Source organism: Passer domesticus, chromosome 1 (assembly GCF_036417665.1).
Source record: "Passer domesticus isolate bPasDom1 chromosome 1, bPasDom1.hap1, whole genome shotgun sequence".
Lineage (NCBI taxonomy): Eukaryota > Metazoa > Chordata > Aves > Passeriformes > Passeridae > Passer > Passer domesticus.
In genome coordinates this window covers 553796-574806 of record NC_087474.1, presented here as the reverse complement: position 1 = coordinate 574806, position 21011 = coordinate 553796, and the positions used below count along the sequence as shown (strand labels likewise).

Sequence of the window (21011 nt, the reverse complement as noted above, 5' to 3'; positions counted from 1 at the left end):
TGGAATTGCTGATAGTGCCAATTTGGGCAGTATTTTTTCATCCCCAGCAGCCAAAGCTGCCCGGTCTTTGTTGTCTCTCATTTCATATGTGTATTGGAGCCCTGATCTGTCTATGTGAGAAGTGAACAAATCACTCAGTCAGGCTTCTTTGTGCAGGTAAAAATAGCAGGGTTTTGTTCCTCTCACCCTGCACGTGCTCCAGCCTGGCTTTTCCCTCTGTCACGCTCAAAGGCTGCCTCATTGTCACAGATAAATCAACATTCATCCTGCTCCCCTGTGTGTTCTAATTCCTTGCACACAGCCCGAGCTGACAATGGATATCATAAAACTATTTTTATCTAATATCATAAAACTGTTTTTATCTCTTAGTTATAAAGAAACCCTGTGACCATGTGTGGGGTCGTTAGTGGTTCCATAATGCCAGAGGAATTGCTGCTTTAAATGCAGGTTGCATCCTTTGGTTTTATTGGAACCTCAGAGAGCTGACAGCGTGTGATGTGCTGTGTTACATGTCTGAAAAGGGGTTTGTAACCCTGAAGGAAGTTTGCTTTAAAGGCTGTTTTTGAGCACCCAGAGGGTGAGCTCGCTGTGCTTGGAGCCTGCACCCGTGGGCTCTCCCCGGAGCACGGGATATCCTGTGGGATGAGAGCAGCCATTCCTGCTGGAGCTGCTGGCAGGGCCACGTGTGCCCCTGTGCTGTGTGAGCGCTGTCCCTGATGCCCCCCTGTCTCTGCAGACCTGCTCTTCGGGCTGCCTGGCAGGTACAGCGGGGTCAGCCTGTCCAACCGGCGCCGCGTCGTGTCCTACACCGTCACCCTGGGGCTGCAGCGCTACGACTCCAGGTGAGGCCTGCTCTGGCACAGAGCTCTGCTGCTTTCCCCTCCCTGATCTTTCCTTGCCCTCCATTTCCCTGTGGTTTAGAGCATCTCGCATCTCTGAAGGTGCTTTCTGGGGACAAAACTTGCTGTGTGTTACGGTAATGAAATACTCTCAGTTCTCAGCCCCCCTTCACAAGCAGGGTCTGTAGCATCCAGAGCTGCTGTGGCATCCACGTCCCAGTGGCTCTGGTTGGAGCCAGTTCCTTGTACTCAGACTGCTCTGCTTTCCAGTAAGCACTGGTTCAACTGGTGGAAAATGTTGGCCAAAGTGGCGTGGATTGAGTGGATCTGAGGACTCTGAGCTGCACAGAATTCCCCAGGGGATGCCTGGGGTGGATTTGGCAGCATGGGAGTTTAAACCTGCTCTTCCAAAACATTGAGCCCTGAGGGCCACTGTGTGGCACCTCCCACCAGCCATTTTTACACAGAATTCTGTAATTCTGGGAAAATTCTGGGAGTGTTTGAGGCCGTGGCGTGTTCTGTCCCACAGGCCCAGATTGTGGTTAACGAGCCTTTGCTTTCTTTAAACAAAGTTTTGGTGAGCCAGCCCAGCAGACCTCTGCAGAAATCAGGCTCTGGGTGGCTGGGGCCAGCGAGGAGCAGCTTTGGGAGCAAGCTGTGCCCTGCTGCTCCACGTGCAGCCCTGCAGCTGCGTGCTGCCGCGCTCCTGCAGGAGCTGCAGCTGTGCCCCTGGGAAAGGTGAGTGTTGTGCTGCTGTCCCCAGGTTCCTGAGCAGCCTGCGCTCCCGGCTGAAGCTGCTGCACCCCAGCCCCAACTGCAGCCTGCGGGAGGAGAGCGTGGTGCACGTGCACTTCAAGGAGGAGATCGGCATCGCCGAGCTCATCCCGCTCGTCACCACCTACATCATCCTCTTCGCCTACATCTACTTCTCCACACGTAGGTCTGGGGCGCCTGGCCGGGGCTCGGGGCTGCACGCGGTGTCTGAGACCTCACCTGCTCCAGCAGGAGAGGTGCTGGTGGAGTTCTGCCCTCAGCTGTCATGGAGAGGATCAAAAACTGTTTACCTGGGTCCTGCTCATTTGCCCCTCTCAGCCAGGGTGCTGTTACTCCTTGTGATCCACCTTTCCCCATCCCTGCAAGTGTCCAAGGCCTGGGATAGTGGATAGATTTCTTTAAAGTCCCTTCCAACCCAAACTATTCCGTGATTAATTGATACCTTCCAAGGTGTTTTCTGTCTTGGGCACCCTTAGATGCCCCAGGAATGCCTTTTTCCCAGTTTGTTTCATCCATTGTCAGACACAGGTTCTGAGCTGGTGGGTTTAAACCTGTCTGGCCACATTTCAGTTTGGTTCTTCCCATCTCATTGCAGCGCTGGGACTGGTGTGAGCTGTGAAGCAGCATTGTCCCCTGTCCCACCTTGTCCTGGGAGGGTGTGGGAGCTGCATTTGAGACATGAGCACTGCAGTACCTGCATTTCAGACACTGCAGTGCCTGCATTTCAGACATGAGCACTGCAGTGCCTTCATTTGAGACATGAGCACTGCAGTGCCTGCATTTCAGACACTGCAGTGCCTGCATTTCAGACACTGCAGTACCTGCATTTCAGACACTGCAGTGCCTGCATTTCAGACATGAGCACTGCAGTATTTTAATTTAATTTCAGACACTGCAGTACCCACATTTCAGACAGTGCAGTACCTGCATTTCAGACCCTGCAGTACCCACATTTCAGACCCTGCAGTACCCACATTTCAGACACTGCAGTGCCTGCATTTCAGACCCTGCAGTACCCACATTTCAGACCCTGCAGTGCCTGCATTTCAGACCCTGCAGTACCCACATTTCAGACCCTGCAGTACCCACATTTCAGACCCTGCAGTGCCGTCCCTCTGGGCCGGGGATGTCCTGGGACCTGCTGGGGCTGTCCCCCCCCGTGTCCGTCTGTCCGTGTGCGCGTGTCCGTGCCGTGTGCTGTCCCTGCTCACCTGGCTGGGCTGTTTTGCAGGCAAGATCGACATGGTGAAGTCCAAGTGGGGCCTGGCGCTGGCGGCGGTGGTGACGGTGCTCAGCTCGCTGCTCATGTCCGTGGGGCTCTGCACCCTCTTTGGCCTCACGCCCACGCTCAACGGCGGGTACGTGCCAGCCCTGCCAGCCCTGCCAGGGCAGCCCTGGGTGCAGGGCAACGAGCTCCTGCGTGCTGGACATGGTCACTGATGAACTTGCAGGCAGCCCCGGCCAGGGGAGGGATGAGTGAATCTGACTCCACAATCATAGAGGGCTAATTTATTATTTTGTGGTGTTATATTGTATTAAAGAATGCTAAACTAAACTATACTAAAGAATAGAGAAAGGATACACACAGAATGATGAATGAATAATGAAAACTCGTGACTCTCTCTTCAAGTCCCTACACCCCTGGCTGTGATGGGTCATCAAGTAAAAACAATTCACATGAAACCAGTCAAACACTCACCTGTTGGACAAACAAGCTCCAGAGCACATTCCAAAGCAGCAAAACACAGGAGAAGCAATCAGATAATCGTTTTCATTTTTCTCTGAGGCTTCTCAGCTTCCCAGGAGAAGAAATCCTGTGGAAGGGATTTTTCCAGGTCACCATCAGGTGCTCGCCAGGGATGCAGGGGATGTGCTCCTCTGCTGGCCAGTCCTGGAGATTCCTTACTGCTGAGCAGTTGGCTCTGTGCCTGAAGCAGGAGGGATTGTTGGGCTAACACTGGATTTGTTATTCCTGGAGCTGAGCAGGCTCTCCCTCAGCCTCCTCCTGCAGCAGCTCCTTTCTGTCTGCTCAGAGATTCCCAGCCCCAAGGAGCTCATCTCCCATCTCTGGCCTGTGCTGGTGCTCAGAATTCCCATCCCCAAGGAGCTCATCTCCCATCTCTGGCCTGTGCTGGTGCTCAGAGATTCCCAGCCCCAAGGAGCTCATCTCCCATCTCTGGCCTGTGCTGGTGCTCAGAATTCCCATCCCCAAGGAGCTCATCTCCCATCTCTGGCCTGTGCTGGTGCTCAGAGATTCCCAGCCCCAAGGAGCTCATCTCCCATCTCTGGCCTGTGCTGGTGCTCAGAATTCCCATCCCCAAGGAGCTCATCTCCCATCTCTGGCCTGTGCTGGTGCTCAGAATTCCCAGCCCCAAGGAGCTCATCTCCCATCTCTGGCCTGTGCTGGTGCTCAGAGATTCCCAGCCCCAAGGAGCTCATCTCCCATCTCTGGCCTGTGCTGGTGCTGCCTGGAGCGCTCACAAGGCTTATGAGCTGAAAGAGCTTTCATTAAAGGCAGGCCTGAGTTGTTTTTGCTGAATTTTGGATTCTGGGGCATGAGCAAGAAGCTGCCCATGAGAGGCTCATCTGTGTTGGTGGTTTTTTCACTCACTGTGGACATTCACTGACATTCCCCCCTTCCAGTGTCTGAGGGAGCCTGCAGGGAAGCTGGAGAGGGATTCTCCATCAGGAGCTACAGTGATAGGACAAGGAGCAGTGGTTCAAACTGAAAGAGGGCAAATGTAGGTGAGATAGACAGAAGCAATCCTTCCCTGTGAGGGTGGTGAGGGACTGGAATGGATTCCCAGAGCAGCTGTGGCTGCCCCTGGGTCCCTGGCAGTGCCCAAGGCCAGGCTGGACAGGGCTTGGAGCAGCTGGGACAGTGGGAGGTGTCCCTGCCATGGCAGGGGTGGGATGGGATGGTCCTTAAAGGAGGTGGGACGCACTCCCTGCTCTCCCTGATGAGTGACCACCACCCCCAGTCCCTCAGGGTGTTCCAGGCCCATCCCTGTGCTGTACCCAGTGCTGGAGAGCACAGGGCTCTGTCCCTGGGAAGCACCAGGATTAATTTAGTGCTGCTCCACAAGGGGCATTTCCCAGGAATTCCTGCAGCTTTGCAAAAACTGGTTTCTGCCCAAGGCAGAGGAAACACAAACCTTTTCCTTGTGCAGTGTGGCACTGAGGGAAGGGGTTGGAGGCTGGTGTCTGCTCACCTCGACTCCCAGGGGCGTGCTTGCTCCAAACCTGCCTCTTTCCCCGTGGATCCCCTCCTGAGCTGTGCCTCTGTTCCCTCAGAGAGATATTCCCATACCTGGTGGTGGTGATTGGCCTGGAGAACGTGCTGGTCCTCACCAAGTCCGTGGTGTCCACGCCCGTGGACCTGGAGGTGAAGCTGCGCATCGCCCAAGGTGGGCTCTGCTCGGGGGCTGCAGGGAGGGAAACTGGGGGAGCAGGGGCTGGCAGAGGGCAAAGGGCTCATCCAGGTCTGGGGAGAAACCAGCTGACTTGTACAGCCTTTTGTTTTGAATTCCAAGAACACGGTGCTGCTGTTGTGGGCACTGCTTTTTGGGATTCTTGACTGAAACAAGCTAAATAAATATTAAAAATACGAGTAGGGGAGAGTTTCCTGGTGTGGATACTGAGCACTGTCCTCAGATCATGGATATCAGAAGTGCAGAACACAATCCTACAAAATTCCCCTGAATGTGAGACAGAATTATCTTTTGCATTCTATAAATGCTCTGTGCTTGTGGAAGGATTTAGGTGTGCTCACACCATGGATAAATGGGATTTGCAATCTTCAAAGCTGTTTCTAAACATCAGGGAGAAGAGATTCTAAAGCGATGCTGATATTAGTTTTAAAAATACGAGTGGTTTGGATCCTAGATGGGAAACAGGACTCAGAACTTGGGTGAGCCCTTGCCTGGAAGGGCCTTAGGGGCCTGTTGCCTGTAGATTCCTGGTTTTAAAGGGGGAAGTGCTGCTCCTTTTGCTGTGTTCATGTCTGGCACAGTGAGGAGGCTGCCCTGACCTGTCCTTGCCCTTCCCCAGGCCTGAGCAACGAGAGCTGGTCCATCATGAAGAACATGGCAACGGAGCTGGGGATCATCCTCATCGGGTACTTCACCCTGGTGCCAGCCATCCAGGTGAGTGGGGCTGCCAGGACAGGGAGCAGGGTCAGGGTCAGGGATGGGCTGGGCTGCAGAAGCCTTGGAGACCATCAGCTCCAGCTGTTCTGGATTTGCCAAGGCCACCACTGACCCATGTCCCCCAGTGCCACACAGCTGTTCAATCCCTGCAGGCATGGGCACTGCGCCCCTGCCCCGGGCAGTTCCTGTGCCTAACAGCCCCTTTTGGGGAAGAAATTTTCCCTAATTTCTAATCTAAATCTCCCCTGGCACAACCTGAGGCCTTCTCCTCTCATGCTGTCCCTTGTTCCCTGGGAGCAGAGAGGGATTGTGGCCAAAAAGAGCACAGCATGTGAATTAGAATAAATGTCCTTGTGTTCTCACATGGGCTCAGCCCTGAGCTCCAGCCAGCACAGGAGGTGGATCAGGAGGTTGCCAGCAAAGCACTGCTGGCTTCCCTCCTTCTTTGGGGCAGTGGGATTAATCCCTGTCCCACCCACAGGAGTTCTGCCTCTTCGCCGTGGTGGGGCTGGTGTCGGACTTCTTCCTGCAGATGTTCTTCTTCACCACGGTGCTGTCCATCGACATCCGCCGCATGGAGGTGGGCAAGGGGCACGCCGGGGAGGGGAGCCAGCCCCAGCATCCCCTCTGCAAGGGCAAAGAACAGAGTCAGAACCTCACTGAGCTCGGAAAGGCCTTAAGCACTCCCCAGCACCACCACGTGCTCACCTCTGACCGTGTCCCCCAGTGCTGTTAAATCCCCCCAGGGATGGGCACTCCACCCCTGTTCTGGGCAGCTGGGCCAGGGCTGGGCAGCCCATTCCAGGAAGAAATTTTTCCTAATATTTAACCTAAACCTTCTCTGGTCAGCTTGGGGCTGTTTCCTCTCATCCTGAGCTGTTAGAATCCCAGTTTCATACTTGCTTGACTAACACAGGGATTGGGAACAGAACACTTGAGGGAAAAGACACTCTCAGGAAGAACATGGAGCTGTGGGAGCAAATCCAGAGGAGGCACCAAGTTGATTAGAGGGGTGGAGCAGCTCTGCTGTGAGGAAGGGCTGAGAGAATTGGGATTGCACAGCCTGGAGAAGGAAAGCTTAGAGACCTACTTGTGGTCTTCCAGGACCTGCAGGGAGCCACACTGGGGAGAGACATTGGACAGGTTAAGGGGGAGTGTCTTCAAAGTGACAGAGAGAAGGTTTATGTTGGATTTTAGGATAAACTTATCTCTCTGAGGGTGGGCAGGGCTGGCACAGGGTGCCCAGAGCAGCTGTGGCTGCCCCTGGATCCCTGGCAGTGCCCAAGGCCAGGCTGGATAAGGCTGGGAGCAGCCTGGGACAGTGGGAGGTGTCCCTGCCATGGCAGGGGTGGAATTGGCTTTAAGGTGCCTTCCATGGCAAGCGTTCCGTGCTTGCCTGGGTGTGTAAATGGGCCGGGAGGAGACACCAAGGGGTCACTGGGGAGCAGTCCCTGCCCAGGGCTCCCTGCCCAGGGCTCTGGGGCTGCCCAGCCCCTCAGCTGCCCCTGGCTGTGTTGCAGCTGGCTGACCTGAACAAGCGGCTGCCCGCCGAGTCGTGCCTGGCCAAGGCGGCGTGCCGTGCCCGCGCGGCGCTGCGCCCGGCGCCGCCGCACACGCCGCACACCATCACCCTGCAGCCGTCCTCGCTGCGCAACCTGCGCCTGCCCAAGCGCCTGCGCGTCATCTACTTCTTCGCCCGCACCCGCCTGGCACAGCGCCTCATCATGGTACGGGCACACGGGGGCACGGGGCACACAGGGAGATGGGGGGCACACAGGGAGACAGGGGCACATGGAGTGATGGGGGGGGCACACACACTGACAGGGTGGCACCCAGACTGCTGGGATGGCACCCAGACTGCCGGGGGGGCACCTAGAGTGCTCATCCTGCTCAGGCTGGAGACACAGCTCAAGCTGGGGAGGTGGCAATGAGGGAGCTGTGTCCCTGCCCAGACAGGGCAGTGGCACTGAAGGAGCTGTGTCCCTGCCTGGACAGGGCAGTGGCACTGAAGGCAGCTGTCTCATCCTGCCCAGGCAGGGACAGGGCAGTGGCACTGAAGGCAGCTGTCTCATCCTGCCCAGGCAGGGACAGGGCAGTGGCACTGAAGGAGCTGTGTCCCTGCTTGGACAGGGCAGTGGCACTGAAGGAGCTGTGTCCCTGCTTGGACAGGGCAGTGGCACTGAAGGAGCTGTCTCATCCTGCCCAGGCAGGGACAGGGCAGTGGCACTGAGGGAGCTGTGTCCCTGCCCGGGCAGGGGAGGTGGCACTGAAGGAGCTGTGTCCCTGCCCAGGTAGGGACAGGGCAGTGGCACTGACGGAGCTGTGTCCCTGCCCAGGTAGGGACAGGGCAGTGGCACTGAAGGAGCTGTGTCCCTGCTTGGACAGGGCAGTGGCACTGAAGGAGCTGTCTCATCCTGCCCAGGCAGGGACAGGGCAGTGGCACTGAGGGAGCTGTGTCCCTGCCCGGGCAGGGGAGGTGGCACTGAAGGAGCTGTGTCCCTGCCCGGGCAGGGCAGTGGCACTAAAGGCAGCTGTCTCACCCTGCCCACCCAGGCAGGACAGTGGCACTAAAGGAGCTGTCTCACCCTGCCCACCCAGGCAGGACAGTGGCACTAAAGGCAGCCATCTCTTCCTGCACAGGCCGGGACGGTGATCTGGATCGGGATCCTGGTGTACACGGATCCTGCTGGGCTCCGCACCTACCTCACCTCCCAGGTCACCGAGCAGAGTCCCCTGGGGGACGCAGGCCTGCCTGCCATGCCCGTCCCAGGGGGGGTCCTGCCTGCTGGGGACCCCAAGCTCGACCTGTCCGTGTTCCCCTCGGAGCCCGTGCAGCTGCTGGAGAACCAGACGCAGGCGCGGGAGCAGCTGCAGCCCGAGCAGCACGGCTGGGCCCCGGGCCCCGGGGGCAGGGCGCAGCTGGAGCTGGGGACAACGGAGGCACAGGTCACCTGGGGAGCGGAGGATGAGGAGATCTGGAGGAAGCTGTCCTTCAGGCACTGGCCAGCCCTCTTCAGCTACTACAACATCACCCTGGCCAAGAGGCAAGTGGGCCGGCGGGGAGTGCCCCTGGCACGGGGATCTGGCAGCTGACCTGGGGGTTTGTCTTGCTCTGTCCCTCGTGCTCCCAGCTCACATGAGCTCCTTCCATGGGGCTCATTCCAGGTGTGTGTGGGAGGAGCTGCTGAGCAGGTCCCCTGGGGTGGGCAGAGCTCACAAACCCTCCAGGGCTGTTCCTCTGGCAGTCAGGGTTCTTCCACTCTGCTTGTGCTTGGTGTCTTGTGTCCTTCTTGATCCTGGAAGTTTTAAATTTAGCAAAACAAGAAGAGCAGGCTCAGGGGGGACCTTGTGGCTCTGCACAACTCCTGACAGGAGGGGACAGCCGGGGGGGTCGGGCTGTGCTCCAGGGAACAGGGACAGGAGGAGAGGGAACGGCCTCAAGGGTTTCCAGGGGAGGTTCAGGGTGGATATTGGGAAAATTCCTTCCCCAGAAGGGTTGTCTGGCCCTGGCACAGCTGCTCAGGGCAGTGCTGGAGTCCCCATCCCTGGAGGGATTAGAAGACATGTGGGTGTGTAATGTGTCACTCTTTGAGCCAGGTCTTATGAGCTCTAAGAGGAGCCCATTACACCCAAGACAGCTTTGTTACTTGGAATGGTATAAAATTAGCAGAATGGCTTCTGAGGTTGTGCTGGAAATAGAAAAAGGTTTAATAAAAGGTAAAATAACAAAGCTCTTACAGAGAAAAAACTGAGCTAGGGGTAAGGGCTACAACACTTTACAAAAGTGATTATTTCCTTTGTTCTCTTCTTTTTCTAGTGAATTACCTAGGTGGGACCTTTGGGCCTCTGTCCAATTGGCAGCCCCAGGTTTGAGGTGAAGTCCCAAAGGTCCTATGAGGTGTCTTTTTACCAAATTGAGGAGAGAAACCTCTGAGCTTTTTGCTTTTTTAAGCAGACAAGAATAATTTGGTCACTCCATCAACAGAGGGCACACTCCTACAGATGTGGGGTTTGGGGACAAGGGGGAGCAGTCAGACCTGATGGTGTCAGAGGGCTTTTGCAGCCTCAGTAATTCCACAATGCTCTGATACAATCACCTGCAAGGGGTGGAAATTGTACACGTGAGGAGGAGACAGCTGAGCTGAAGGAGCTTCTTGGTGAGACCTCCCAGCCTGCAGCACCCAGGAAAGCAGGCTCAAATTCATGGCATCCACTTGATCTCATCAGACTTCATTGCACTGTTGGCTCTTTGAGGGGTTAAACCTGGGGAATAACTTCGAGGGGAATATTTCCAAGGAGCTCTTTAGTTCAGAGCACCCAAAGTCAGGCACTGAAAGCGCCGTGGCGGCCCCGTGCCTGTGCCCCCGTGCCCTGCTGAGCTGTTGCCCTGTCCCCCAGGTACATCAGCATCCTGCCAGCCATCCCTGTGACGCTGTACCTGAAGCCCCAGGAGGCGCTGGAGCTGCGGCACCCGCAGGAGGCGCGGCGCTCGCAGCCCCTGCTGGGCACGGCCCCGCAGCCGGAGCCGCCCCGCGGCCACCAGGACGTCACCCTCTACAAGTAAATACTGTCACCCTCTGTGAATAACTGTCACCCTCTGCAAGTAAATACTGTCACCCTCTGTGAATAACTGTCACCCTCTACAAGTAAATACTGTCACCCTCTGTGAATAACTGTCACCCTCTGCAAGTAACTACTGCCACCCTGTACAAGTAACTACTGCCACCCTGTACAAGTAACTACTGTCACCCTCTGTGAATAACTGTCACCCTCTGCAAGTAACTACTGCCACCCTGTACAAGTAACTACTGCCACCCTGTACAAGTAACTACTGTCACCCTCTGTGAATAACTGTCACCCTCTGCAAGTAACTACTGCCACCCTGTACAAGTAACTACTGCCACCCTGTACAAGTAACTACTGTCACCCTCTACAAGTAACTACTGTCACCCTCTGTGAATAACTGTCACCCTCTGCAAGTAAATACTGCCACCCTGTACAAGTAACTACTGTCACCCTCTACAAGTAACTACTGCCACCCTGTACAAGTAACTACTGTCACCCTCTGTGAATAACTGTCACCCTCTGCAAGTAAATACTGCCACCCTGTACAAGTAACTACTGTCACCCTCTACAAGTAACTACTGCCACCCTGTACAAGTAACTACTGTCACCCTGTACAAGTAACTACTGCCACCCTGTACAAGTAACTACTGTCACCCTCTGTGAATAACTGTCACCCTCTACAAGTAACTACTGCCACCCTGTACAAGTAACTACTGCCACCCTGTACAAGTAACTACTGTCACCCTCTACAAGTAAATACTGTCACCCTGTACAAGTAACTACTGTCACCCTCTACAAGTAACTACTGTCACCCTCTGTGAATAACTGTCACCCTGTACAAGTAACTACTGTCACCCTGTACAAGTAACTACTGCCACCCTGTACAAGTAACTACTGTCACCCTCTACAAGTAAATACTGTCACCCTCTGTGAATAACTGTCACCCTGTACAAGTAACTACTGCCACCCTGTACAAGTAACTAATGTCACCCTCTACAAGTAACTACTGTCACCCTCTGTGAATAACTAATGTCACCCTGTACAAGTAACTACTGCCACCCTGTACAAGTAACTAATGTCACCCTCTGCGAATAACTGTCACCCTCTGCAAGTAACTACTGCCACCCTGTACAAGTAACTGATGTCACCCTGTACAAGTAAATACTGTCACCCTGTACAAGTAACTACTGCCACCCTGTACAAGTAACTACTGTCACCCTGTACAAGTAAATACTGTCACCCTGTACAAGTAACTACTGTCACCCTCTACAAGTAACTAACTACTGTCACCCTCTGCGAGTAACTAATGTCACCCTGTACAAGTAACTGATGTCACCCTGTACAAGTAACTACTGCCACCCTGTACAAGTAACCAACTGCCCCAGCTGGGGCTGCCTCGGGCTGTGATCTGCTGGGAGGGGAGGAAGCTCCTGGAGCTTCGCTGCCAGGGCTCGGCGTGCTCCAGTGCAAAGGGAAATGGATGCATCCTGGCAGATTCCCCTCAGCTGAGAGCAGGAATGGGCTCCTGCTGCAGTGTGGGGCTGGTCACAGGGTGACGAGGGCAGAATGGGGGTTTAAATGTGATTTCATAAAGGGACCTTAAAACTAATCCAGTCCCACTCTGTGCCATGGCAGGGACACCTCCCACTGTCCCAGGGTGCTCCAAGCCCTGTCCAACCTGGCCTTGGGCACTGCCAGGGATCCAGGGGCAGCCACCACCTGGATATAATTTGATAATGATTTATTGGGGTAAGATCAAGCTCTGGTGCAAGGAGCTCCCCTCTCTGTGGAGACAACAGCTCACAACCCCTGCCTGAATCTGCACGTGCTGAACACACTGTTATCCCATCCCCAGCTGGTGTTTTCTTAAAATCTTAGTTACTCATTACTTCCCTTACTGAAAAGCCTCAAAATCGTGTGGAAATTGTCATTTTCCCATTAAGCCCCTCTTAATTTCCAACAAACCTCTGTAATTTGTTGACAAGCTTTCTCAGCTGAGAAATCAAACCAGCACATGAGTAATCCTGGCACGAGACTTCCCAAATCTACCCGTGGACTAGAAACTGGAGTTTATTTTCTTACCCTGTCCTGGTGTGTGTCTCCTGCAGGGTGGCTGCTCTGGGGCTGGCGTCAGGCATCCTGCTGGTGCTGCTGCTGTTCTGCCTGTACCGGGTGCTGTGCCCCAAGAACTACGGGCAGAACGGGCCGGGCCGGCGCCGCCGCGGCGACCTGCCCTGCGACGACTACGGCTACTCGCCCCCCGAGACCGAGATCGTGCCCCTGGTCCTCAGGGGACACCTCATGGTACGTCCAGCTGAGGGACAGCACCTAAGGAAAGGTTATTGGGGCGTCAAATTCCTGCAGCACGTTCTCAGCTCCTCCTGGGGCTGCCTGGCTGCAGTTCCCACCATCACCGCCTCTGCTCCCGTTCCCTGCTTTGCTGGGATACCTGCACATTGCTGAGCTCCAGGGCACAGCTGGGTGTGGCACTGGTGCTCTGGATGTGGCACTGGTGCTCTGGATGTGGCACTCGGTGCCCTGGATGAGGCACTGGTGCCCTGCATGTGGCACTGGTGCCCTGGGCTGGGTGATGGGGTGGGGATCAGTCACAGGTGTGACTCCGTGGTCTGGGAGGGCTTTTCCAGCTAGAATGAGTCCACGATTCTTCCTGTTCTGAGATGAAACAAAGCTCTTGGCATTCAGACAGAGCAGTTTGCAGTGCTGGGCTGTGCCTGCCAGGAAAGCTGTGTCTGCTCCTGATCCTGCCTTCAGACTGGGACGGAACTCTTTAGGGAAGACAAGACAGATGGAATTGAATTTGCAGCAGTCCAGTGCACACTGAGGTCTCTGGGCAGAGATCCTGGAATCCCAGAATGGTTGAAAGGGACCTTGAAACTCACCCAGTGCCACCCCTGCCATGGCAGGGACACCTTCCACAAGCCCCATCCAGCCTGGCCTCAGACCCTTCCATGGATGTCTGTCCTCAGTTCCTAACCCAGCCAGTTTTGACACCAAATCCATCATCTCTGCAGTTGTGCCCCCACACCGGGCTGTGTTCAGGATCCTGGGGCCCCGGTGGTGCCCCACTGAGCTGTGCCTTCCTTCCTCCCCCGCAGGACATCGAGTGCCTGGCCAGCGACGGGATGCTGCTGGTGAGCTGCTGCCTGGTGGGGCAGATCCGCGTGTGGGACGCGCAGACGGGCGACTGCCTCACCGTCATCCCCAAGCCCAGGTATGGCCTGCCCGTGTCCCCGTGTCCCCACAGCCCTGCTCCCCCACGGCCCTGCTCCCCCACAGCCCACAGCCCCACAGCCCTGCTCCCCCACGGCCCTGCTCCCCCGCGGCCCTGCTCCCCCACAGCCCTGCTCCCCCACGGCCCTGCTCCCCCACAGCCCACAGCCCCACAGCCCTGCTCCCCCACGGCCCTGCTCCCCCGCGGCCCTGCTCCCCCACAGCCCTGCTCCCCCACGGCCCTGCTCCCCTGCTCCCCCACAGCCCTGCTCCCCCGCGGCCCTGCTCCCCCGCGGCCCTGCTCCCCCACGGCCCTGCTCCCCCACAGCCCGCAGCCCCACGGCCCTGCTCCCCCACAGCCCTGCTCCCCCACGGCCCTGCTCCCCCACAGCCCTGCTCCCCCACGGCCCTGCTCCCCCACAGCCCTGCTCCCCCGCGGCCCTGCTCCCCCACAGCCCTGCTCCCCCACGGCCCTGCTCCCCCACAGCCCTGCTCCCCCGCGGCCCTGCTCCCCCGCAGCCCTGCTCCCCCACGGCCCTGCTCCCCCACAGCCCTGCTCCCCCACGGCCCTGCTCCCCCACAGCCCGCAGCCCCACGGCCCTGCTCCCCCACAGCCCTGCTCCCCCACAGCCCTGCTCCCCCACGGCCCTGCTCCCCCACAGCCCTGCTCCCCCGCAGCCCTGCTCCCCCACAGCCCCCAGCCCCAGCACTGAGCTTTGTCCTCCCTCCAGGCTGCGCAGGGACAGCAGCGGCATCTTCGACTACCAGGAGGGCTGGGACCCCAGCCCGGAGGGCAAGAACGGGCTGGAGGACTCCTTTGAGAGCAGCCACCAGCTGAAGCGGCTGCTGGGGCCCCCGCAGCCCCCCCTGTTCTGTGACCAGCCCGACCTCACCTCCCTCATCGACACCAACTTCCTGGAGCACGCCAAGGCGGCCGAGTCGGAGCCGCGGCTGCGGGCCGTGGGCGCTCGCCACAAGGGCTCGGGATACGACTTCAGCAGCCTGGTGGGGAAGGTGTACGAGGAGCACGGCGGCCCCGGCTGCAGGAGCAGCGCCCCCCCGGGGCTGCCGGCCCCGCACGGCCCCGGCCCGGCCGACGGCGAGGGCCTCGGGGACGAGCCCTGCGCGGGCTGCGACAAACCCCCCGCCCCGCCGTCCTGGGCAGGGGACCTGGAGAGCTCCATCTGGAGCCTGGAGCTGCAGGGGAACCTCATCGTGGCTGGCAGGAGTAATGGGAAGCTGGAGGTGAGGAGCGGGGACACAGCTAGGGGAAGGCGGAGGTCAGGAGAGGGGACACCAGGAGCAGAGGTAGAGATGGAGATGAGGAACAGGGACACAGTAACAGAGGAGGAAATGAGGAGCAGGGACACAGTAACAAGTGGAGATGGAGATGAGGAGCAGGGACACAGTAACAGGTGGAGATGGAGATGAGGAGCAGGGACACAGTAACAGAGGAGGAAATGAGGAGCAGGGCTACAGGAGCAGGGAGGTGGAGATGGAGATGAGGAGCAGGGACACAGTAACAGAGGGGGAGATGAGTAGGGACATAGTAACAGGGATGTGGCGGTGAGGAGCAGGGATGCAGTAACAGAGAGGTGGAGATAAGGAGCAGAGGGACACAGTAACAGGAGGATGGAGATGAGGAGCAGGGAGGCAGTAACAGGATGGAGAGCAGGAGCAGTGATGCAGCAATGGCAGGCAGGAGGTCACACAGCCTGGAATCAGGCACAGGGGCTGTGACCTGCTCACTCAGCTCGAGGTTGGGAGCAGAGCACACAGAGCTGTTCAGGATCCCAGTTCCCCCTGTGTCCAGTGCCCCTCTGGCCAGTGTCACCGCAGTGTCCCCTCCTCCCCCAGGTGTGGGATGCCATCGAGGGGACCCTCCGCAGCAGCAATGATGAAGGACAATCTGGCATCACTGCCCTCGTCTTCCTCAACAACAGGTAACTCCTTGTGCAGGTGCTGGCAGATCCCCAACCTCCCCAGCAGCTCCTGGCAGCAGAGGCTCAGCTCTTCCTTGGAATCAGTGTCATGGAATATCCTGAGCTGGAAGGGGCCCCCAGGGATCATGGAGTCCAACCCCTGGCCCTGCCCAAGGCACCCAAGAACCCCACCCTGTGCCTGAGAGCTTTCTCCAGACACTCCTGAGCTCTGGAGCTGTCACCATTTCCAGGGAGCCCATTCAGTGCCCAGCCACCTTTTCTTGCTGTCCAACCTCCCATCCAGCCTACTCCTCTGTGAATCCCCCTCCCACCAGCTTTCCTGGCTCCAGGGCTGCTCCAGCAGCCAGTTCTTCAGCCCTCAGCCTTGCCAGCAGCTGGATATCCAGAGGGTTTCAGGCTGGGACACCTTTGGGTCACTGCTGTTCCGAGGCACTGCCACTGTCCAGTCCATTTGGAGCTGTGTCCAGTCTCCCAGCCCAGCTCTGCAGCCTCCTCCCAGGGGTGGCTGGTCTGTGCTTGGCCTGGGGGTGTCCAGGATTGAGGAGGGCCCCCTCAGCCCCCACGTCTGTCCCTCAGGATCGTGGCTGCCCGGCTGAATGGCTCCTTGGATTTCTTCTCTCTGGAGACACACACGTCCCTGAACCACCTGCAGTTCCGAGGTGAGCGGTGTTGGAATGTCAGTGCGCTGCCCTGGGCTCCTGCCTTCCTCTCCTCCCAGCTGAGTCTTCTCACGCCCCCTTCAGCTCTGGTGGTGCCTGCTCCAGAAGCACCCGGAGCTGTGCCCAGCTGAGGGAGCTCCCTGTGCTCAGACACCATCCCATGCTGCCCTTTGCTCCTGCCACTTCTCTCTCTGTCTCACTGCTCCCATCCTGGGAACAGCCCGAGCCCTTGGCACAGCCACAGCCCAGCCCAGAGGGGCCCGTGGGGTGCCTGGTTAGAGCAGGGGGTTCCTTTGCTCCTGGAGAGAATAGAGGGGATGGTTCAGATGGGATACTGGGGAGAGATTCCTCCCTGAGAGAGTGGCGAGGCACTGGGATGAATTTCCTGGAGAAGCTGTGGCTGTCCCATCCAAGGCTGGGCTGGAGGGGGCTATCCCAGGAGAAACTGGGGACAGCAGAAAGTGTCCCTGCCCCTGGGATGGTGGAAGGTGTCCCTGGGATGGTGGAAGGTGGCCCTGCCCCTGGGATGGTGGGAGGTGTCCCTGGGATGGTGGAAGGTGCCCCTGCCCCTGGGATGGCGGGAGGTGTCCCTGGGATGGTGGAAGGTGTCCCTGCCCCTGGGATGGCGGGAGGTGTCCCTGCCCCTGGCAGGTGGGTGTGGGACTGGATGGGCTTTGAGGGCCCTTCCATCCCAAACCAGTGTGGAATTCCCTGCCCCTGGAGGCCCCCCTGCAGCCGTCCTTAGCTGCAGTCCCACGCCCCAGTTCCCCAGTTCGTTCCCCAGAGCCCCGAGGGGCCGTGCCCAGCTGAGCCCCGAGGGGCCGTGCCCAGCTGAGCCCCGAGGGGCCGTGCCCAGCTGAGCCCCGTGCTGCCCGCAGGAGCCCCGGGCAGGAGCAGCGTGCCGCCGTCGCCGGAGCTGTGCCGCGGGGCCGCGCTGCGCTGCCGGCTGACGCACAGCGTGGCCTGCGCCCACCACAAACCCATCACCGCGCTCAGGGCCGCCGCCGGCCGCCTGGTCACCGGCAGCCAGGACCACACGCTGCGGGTGAGCGGGCACCGGGGAGGGCACGGGGGGCTGCTCAGCCAGGATCACACCCTGCGGGTGAGCGGGCACTGGGGGGCACGGGGGGCAGCTCAGCCAGGACCACACGCTGCGGGTGAGCGGGCACCGCGGGCACCGGGGAGGGCACGGGGGGCAGCTCAGCCAGGACCACACCCTGCGGGTGAGCGGGCACCGGGGGCACTGGGGGGCTCAGCCAGGAGCACACCCTGCAGGTGAGCGGGCACCGGGGAGGGCACGGGGGGCTGCTCAGCCAGGAGTTGAAGGACAGAGCCCAGAGTGTCACCCTGAGCTGAGTGTGAGTCCCTCGGGAATGGGTGATGTCAGAATTGTGGAATCACTGAGGTGGGGAGAGCTCTTCACGACTGTCAAGTCCAGCCAGTCCCCAGCACTGCCAGGCCACCACTAACCCATGTCCCCAAGTGCCACATCCACATGGGCTTTTAAATCCATTCAGGGATGGGGAATCCACCAGTGCCCTGGCAGCCCCCTCCAATGCCTGACTGCCCTTTCCATGGAGGAGTTTTCCCAATAGCCAACCTAAACCTCCCTCTGCTCCTGTCCCTGTTCCCTGGAGCACAGCCCGAACCCCGGCTGTCCCCTCCTGGCAGGAGCTGTGCAGAGCCACAAGGTCCCCCCTGATTGCCCTTTTCTCCAGGCTCAGCCCCTTCCCAGCTCCCTCAGCCCCTCCTGGGGCTCCATTCCCTTCCCAGCTCCATTCCCTGGACAAGCTCCAGCCCCTTCAGGTCTTCCTGTTGGGGGGGACCCAAAGCAGCCCCCAGGATGTGAGGCCCCTCAGCAGGGCCAGCACGGGGGACAGTCCCTGCCCAGGCCTTGTGGCCACACTGGTTTTGACACAATGCAGGTGCTGTTGGCCTGTTTCCCACCTGGGCACAGCTGGTCACGTCCAGCAGCACCCCAGGATGTTCCCAGCCCCTGTACCCCAGCCTGGAGCATTCCATGAGGCTGCTGTGACATTCCCTGAGGGGCAGACCCAGGTTCTGGGGTGTCCCCTTCCCCTTCAGCTGTGCAGTCCCTGCCCTGTGACCACCCTGGCACTGCCCCCAGCCATGACCTGGCCCTGCCCTGCAGCACCCCGTGCCCCTGGCACTGCTGAGGGCTCTGGCTGTGCCACAGCGGGACCAGGGTGCCCTGTTGTGCCATGGGGACATGGCACAGCTGGCCCAGAGCCTCACTGGGCCCCTCCTGCCCCAGGTGTTCCGGCTGGAGGACTCGTGCTGCCTGTTCACCCTGCAGGGCCACTCGGGAGCCATCACTGCCGTGTACATCGACCAGGTAGGGGGCTGCTGGGCCTGGGCCCCACCTGCCTCCTCACGGGGCTGGTACCTGAGCCCCCCCTTGAGATCACACCTCAGCCCATCCCTGGTCCCATCCCCGAGCCAGTGGCTCAGCTGGAGGCACTCACCTGGCTGCCTCCATCTGAGGCTGAGCCAGAGTTTTCCCCCAGTTCACTGTGAGCTCAGCAATCTTCCCCTGGAGATCTCCTGCTGCTCTGTCCTGGAGCAGGGAATCCCTGTTCCTGCACTGCCAGCTGGGGCTGAGCAGTCTGAAATGGGGTCTGGGTCCCCAGGGAGGCTCTGCCCCCAGTCCCTGGGAGGAGTGGGAGTCCCCAGTGTGCTCCCCCACCCCAGGTACCCCATGACCACTGTCACCCCCCATCCCCTGACCTCGGGTGCCTCTGCTCTGGGGCTCCTGGGGCCCAGGGCTCTGTTCCCCAGCCTGCTCGAGCTCAGGATCAGGCAGGGAGGCCCCGGGCTGGCAGTGCAGGGGTGCAGCCCACGCTGGCTCACCTCCTGCGCGTGCCCTGGCCCTGACGTGGCCCCGTGCCCCGCAGACCATGGTGCTGGCCAGCGGGGGCCAGGACGGGGCCATCTGCCTGTGGGACGTGCTGACGGGCAGCCGTGTCAGCCACATGTTCGCCCACCGCGGGGACGTCACCTCGCTGACCTGCACCACGTCCTGCGTCATCAGCAGCGGCCTGGACGACGTCATCAGCATCTGGGACCGCAGCTCGGGCATCAAGCTCTACTCCATCCAGCAGGTGGGGCCTGGGGGCAGCTGGGGGCTTAACGGGAAACCAGCAATTAATGGGGTTGGAAAACCCTCGGAGACCACGGAGTGCAGCCACCCCCCTGTGTCCCCAGGTGCCACATCCACAGGGCTTTAAATCCTTCCAGGGAAGGAGGCTGCTGTGCTACCCTGGGCAGCCCCTTCCAAAGTCTAATCACCCTTTCCATGGGGAAATTCCTGCTGTGCCCACCCTGAGCTGCCCTGGCCCAGCCTGAGGCCGTTCCCTCTGCTCCTGTCCCTGTTCCCTGGAGCACAGCCTGTCCCCCCGGCTGTCCCCTGCTGGCAGGAGCTGTGCAGAGCCACAAGGTCCCGCCTTGTGAGGACACCTGGACCCCTGAGCCTCCTTTTCTCCAGGCTGAGCCCCTTTATCCCAGCTCCACCTCACACCCTCAGGGGTCCTCCTGGGTTTTCCAGGCCCCCTCCAGACCGTGCTGTGCTTGGAGGCCGAGGAGGCCGTGCTCCATCTGAGCCTCCCCGTGACACTCAGAGGCCCCGCCCGGGCCGGGTGTGGCAGCGGGCCGTGCCCCCGCAGCCCCGGCTCAGCTCCCCGCCCTCCGTCCCGCAGGAGCTGGGCTGCGGCGCCAGCCTGGGCGTCATCTCCGACAACCTGCTGGTGACGGGGGGCCAGGGCTGCGTGTCCTTCTGGGACATCGGCTACGGGGACCTGCTGCAGACCGTCTACCTGGGCAAGAGCAACGAGTCGCAGCCGGCGCGGCAGATCCTGGTGCTGGAGAACGCCGCCATCGTCTGCAACTTCGGCAGCGAGCTCAGCCTGGTCTACGTGCCCTCGGTGCTGGAGAAGTTGGACTGAGCAGCACGAGGGGCCGGCGGGGCTGGGCTGTGCCGGAGAGGGACCGGGCCCTGCTCCGTGCTCCATCCGTGCCACCGGGCGGGGTGGGGCCGCCCCCCTCTGCTCTCCCCGGTCCGGCACCTCGGGGAGCCCCGGCAGCGCCACCGTGCACAGGGACACGGGGTGGGACGGGGACAGCGGGGTGGCTCCCAGGCCGGACACCCAGCAGCGGCTGTGCCGGCCCAGCACCGCCCAGGACACGGAACAGCCCCGGGTGGCAGCCGGGAGAGAACCGGACCAGAACCAGGACCGGCCCGTCCCGGGCGCGGCTCGGCCCCCTCGTGCCTTAGGGCGCGGCAGGGCCCCGCCCGAGCCCGCCCGGGGCCGCAGCTGCCCCCACTCTATTTATTTATACGCTGTAAATAGTTATTTATTGGGGCAGGGGGCGCGGGGCCCAGCCCCGGCAGCGCTGCCCTGGCCGTGCCCTGGCACAGCTGCCCCGCCCGGCTCCCTCCTGCAGCAATAGCACCTTCCTCCTCTTCCTCCTCCCCTTCCTCCTCCTCCCGCTGCGGGGCCAGAGGAGGCTTTTCTCAGGTTGGGAGCGGGCGGAGCTCTTGCCCCCCTCCTGCAGGCGCTGGGGAGGGGCCCGGGGCGGCAGCCGGGGCTCCCCCGGGCACGGGCCCCGCTCGGACCGGCCCCGGCCCGTGCCCCGAGCCGCCCTGGCTCCGTTCTCGACCCCCGGTGATTGTAGAGGCGGCGGCGGCCCGGGGCAGGGGGACCCCGGGAGCCGGCCCAGCCCGCGGGTGGCCTTGGCGCAGCTGTACCTTTGTGCTGTACAGGGGACGCTTTTTGTACCGATCGTGTTTTATAACGTGTGCGGAACATCCATTAAACGGAACTAACCCGAGCC

General features: G+C 59.9%; 1 protein-coding gene across 2 annotated transcripts in view; it reads left to right on the top strand.

The window, feature by feature from the left end:
* Positions 1 to 21008, top strand: part of SCAP (SREBF chaperone) — a 61986-nt gene extending 40978 nt beyond the window's left edge. For both annotated transcript variants that reach the window (XM_064409792.1, XM_064409874.1), the window contains exons 6-23: positions 737 to 842; positions 1603 to 1775; positions 2845 to 2971; positions 4908 to 5020; positions 5664 to 5758; positions 6243 to 6341; positions 7282 to 7488; positions 8402 to 8805; positions 10160 to 10321; positions 12436 to 12631; positions 13444 to 13559; positions 14290 to 14803; positions 15416 to 15501; positions 16078 to 16160; positions 17039 to 17205; positions 18436 to 18516; positions 19076 to 19282; positions 19877 to 21008. In XM_064409792.1, coding sequence (XP_064265862.1) covers positions 737 to 842; positions 1603 to 1775; positions 2845 to 2971; positions 4908 to 5020; positions 5664 to 5758; positions 6243 to 6341; positions 7282 to 7488; positions 8402 to 8805; positions 10160 to 10321; positions 12436 to 12631; positions 13444 to 13559; positions 14290 to 14803; positions 15416 to 15501; positions 16078 to 16160; positions 17039 to 17205; positions 18436 to 18516; positions 19076 to 19282; positions 19877 to 20122 — 3182 coding nt within the window. In that variant the 3' untranslated portion in view covers positions 20123 to 21008. The remainder of the gene's footprint in view (positions 1 to 736; positions 843 to 1602; positions 1776 to 2844; positions 2972 to 4907; positions 5021 to 5663; positions 5759 to 6242; positions 6342 to 7281; positions 7489 to 8401; positions 8806 to 10159; positions 10322 to 12435; positions 12632 to 13443; positions 13560 to 14289; positions 14804 to 15415; positions 15502 to 16077; positions 16161 to 17038; positions 17206 to 18435; positions 18517 to 19075; positions 19283 to 19876) is intronic.
* The last annotated feature ends 3 nt before the right edge of the window (positions 21009 to 21011 follow it).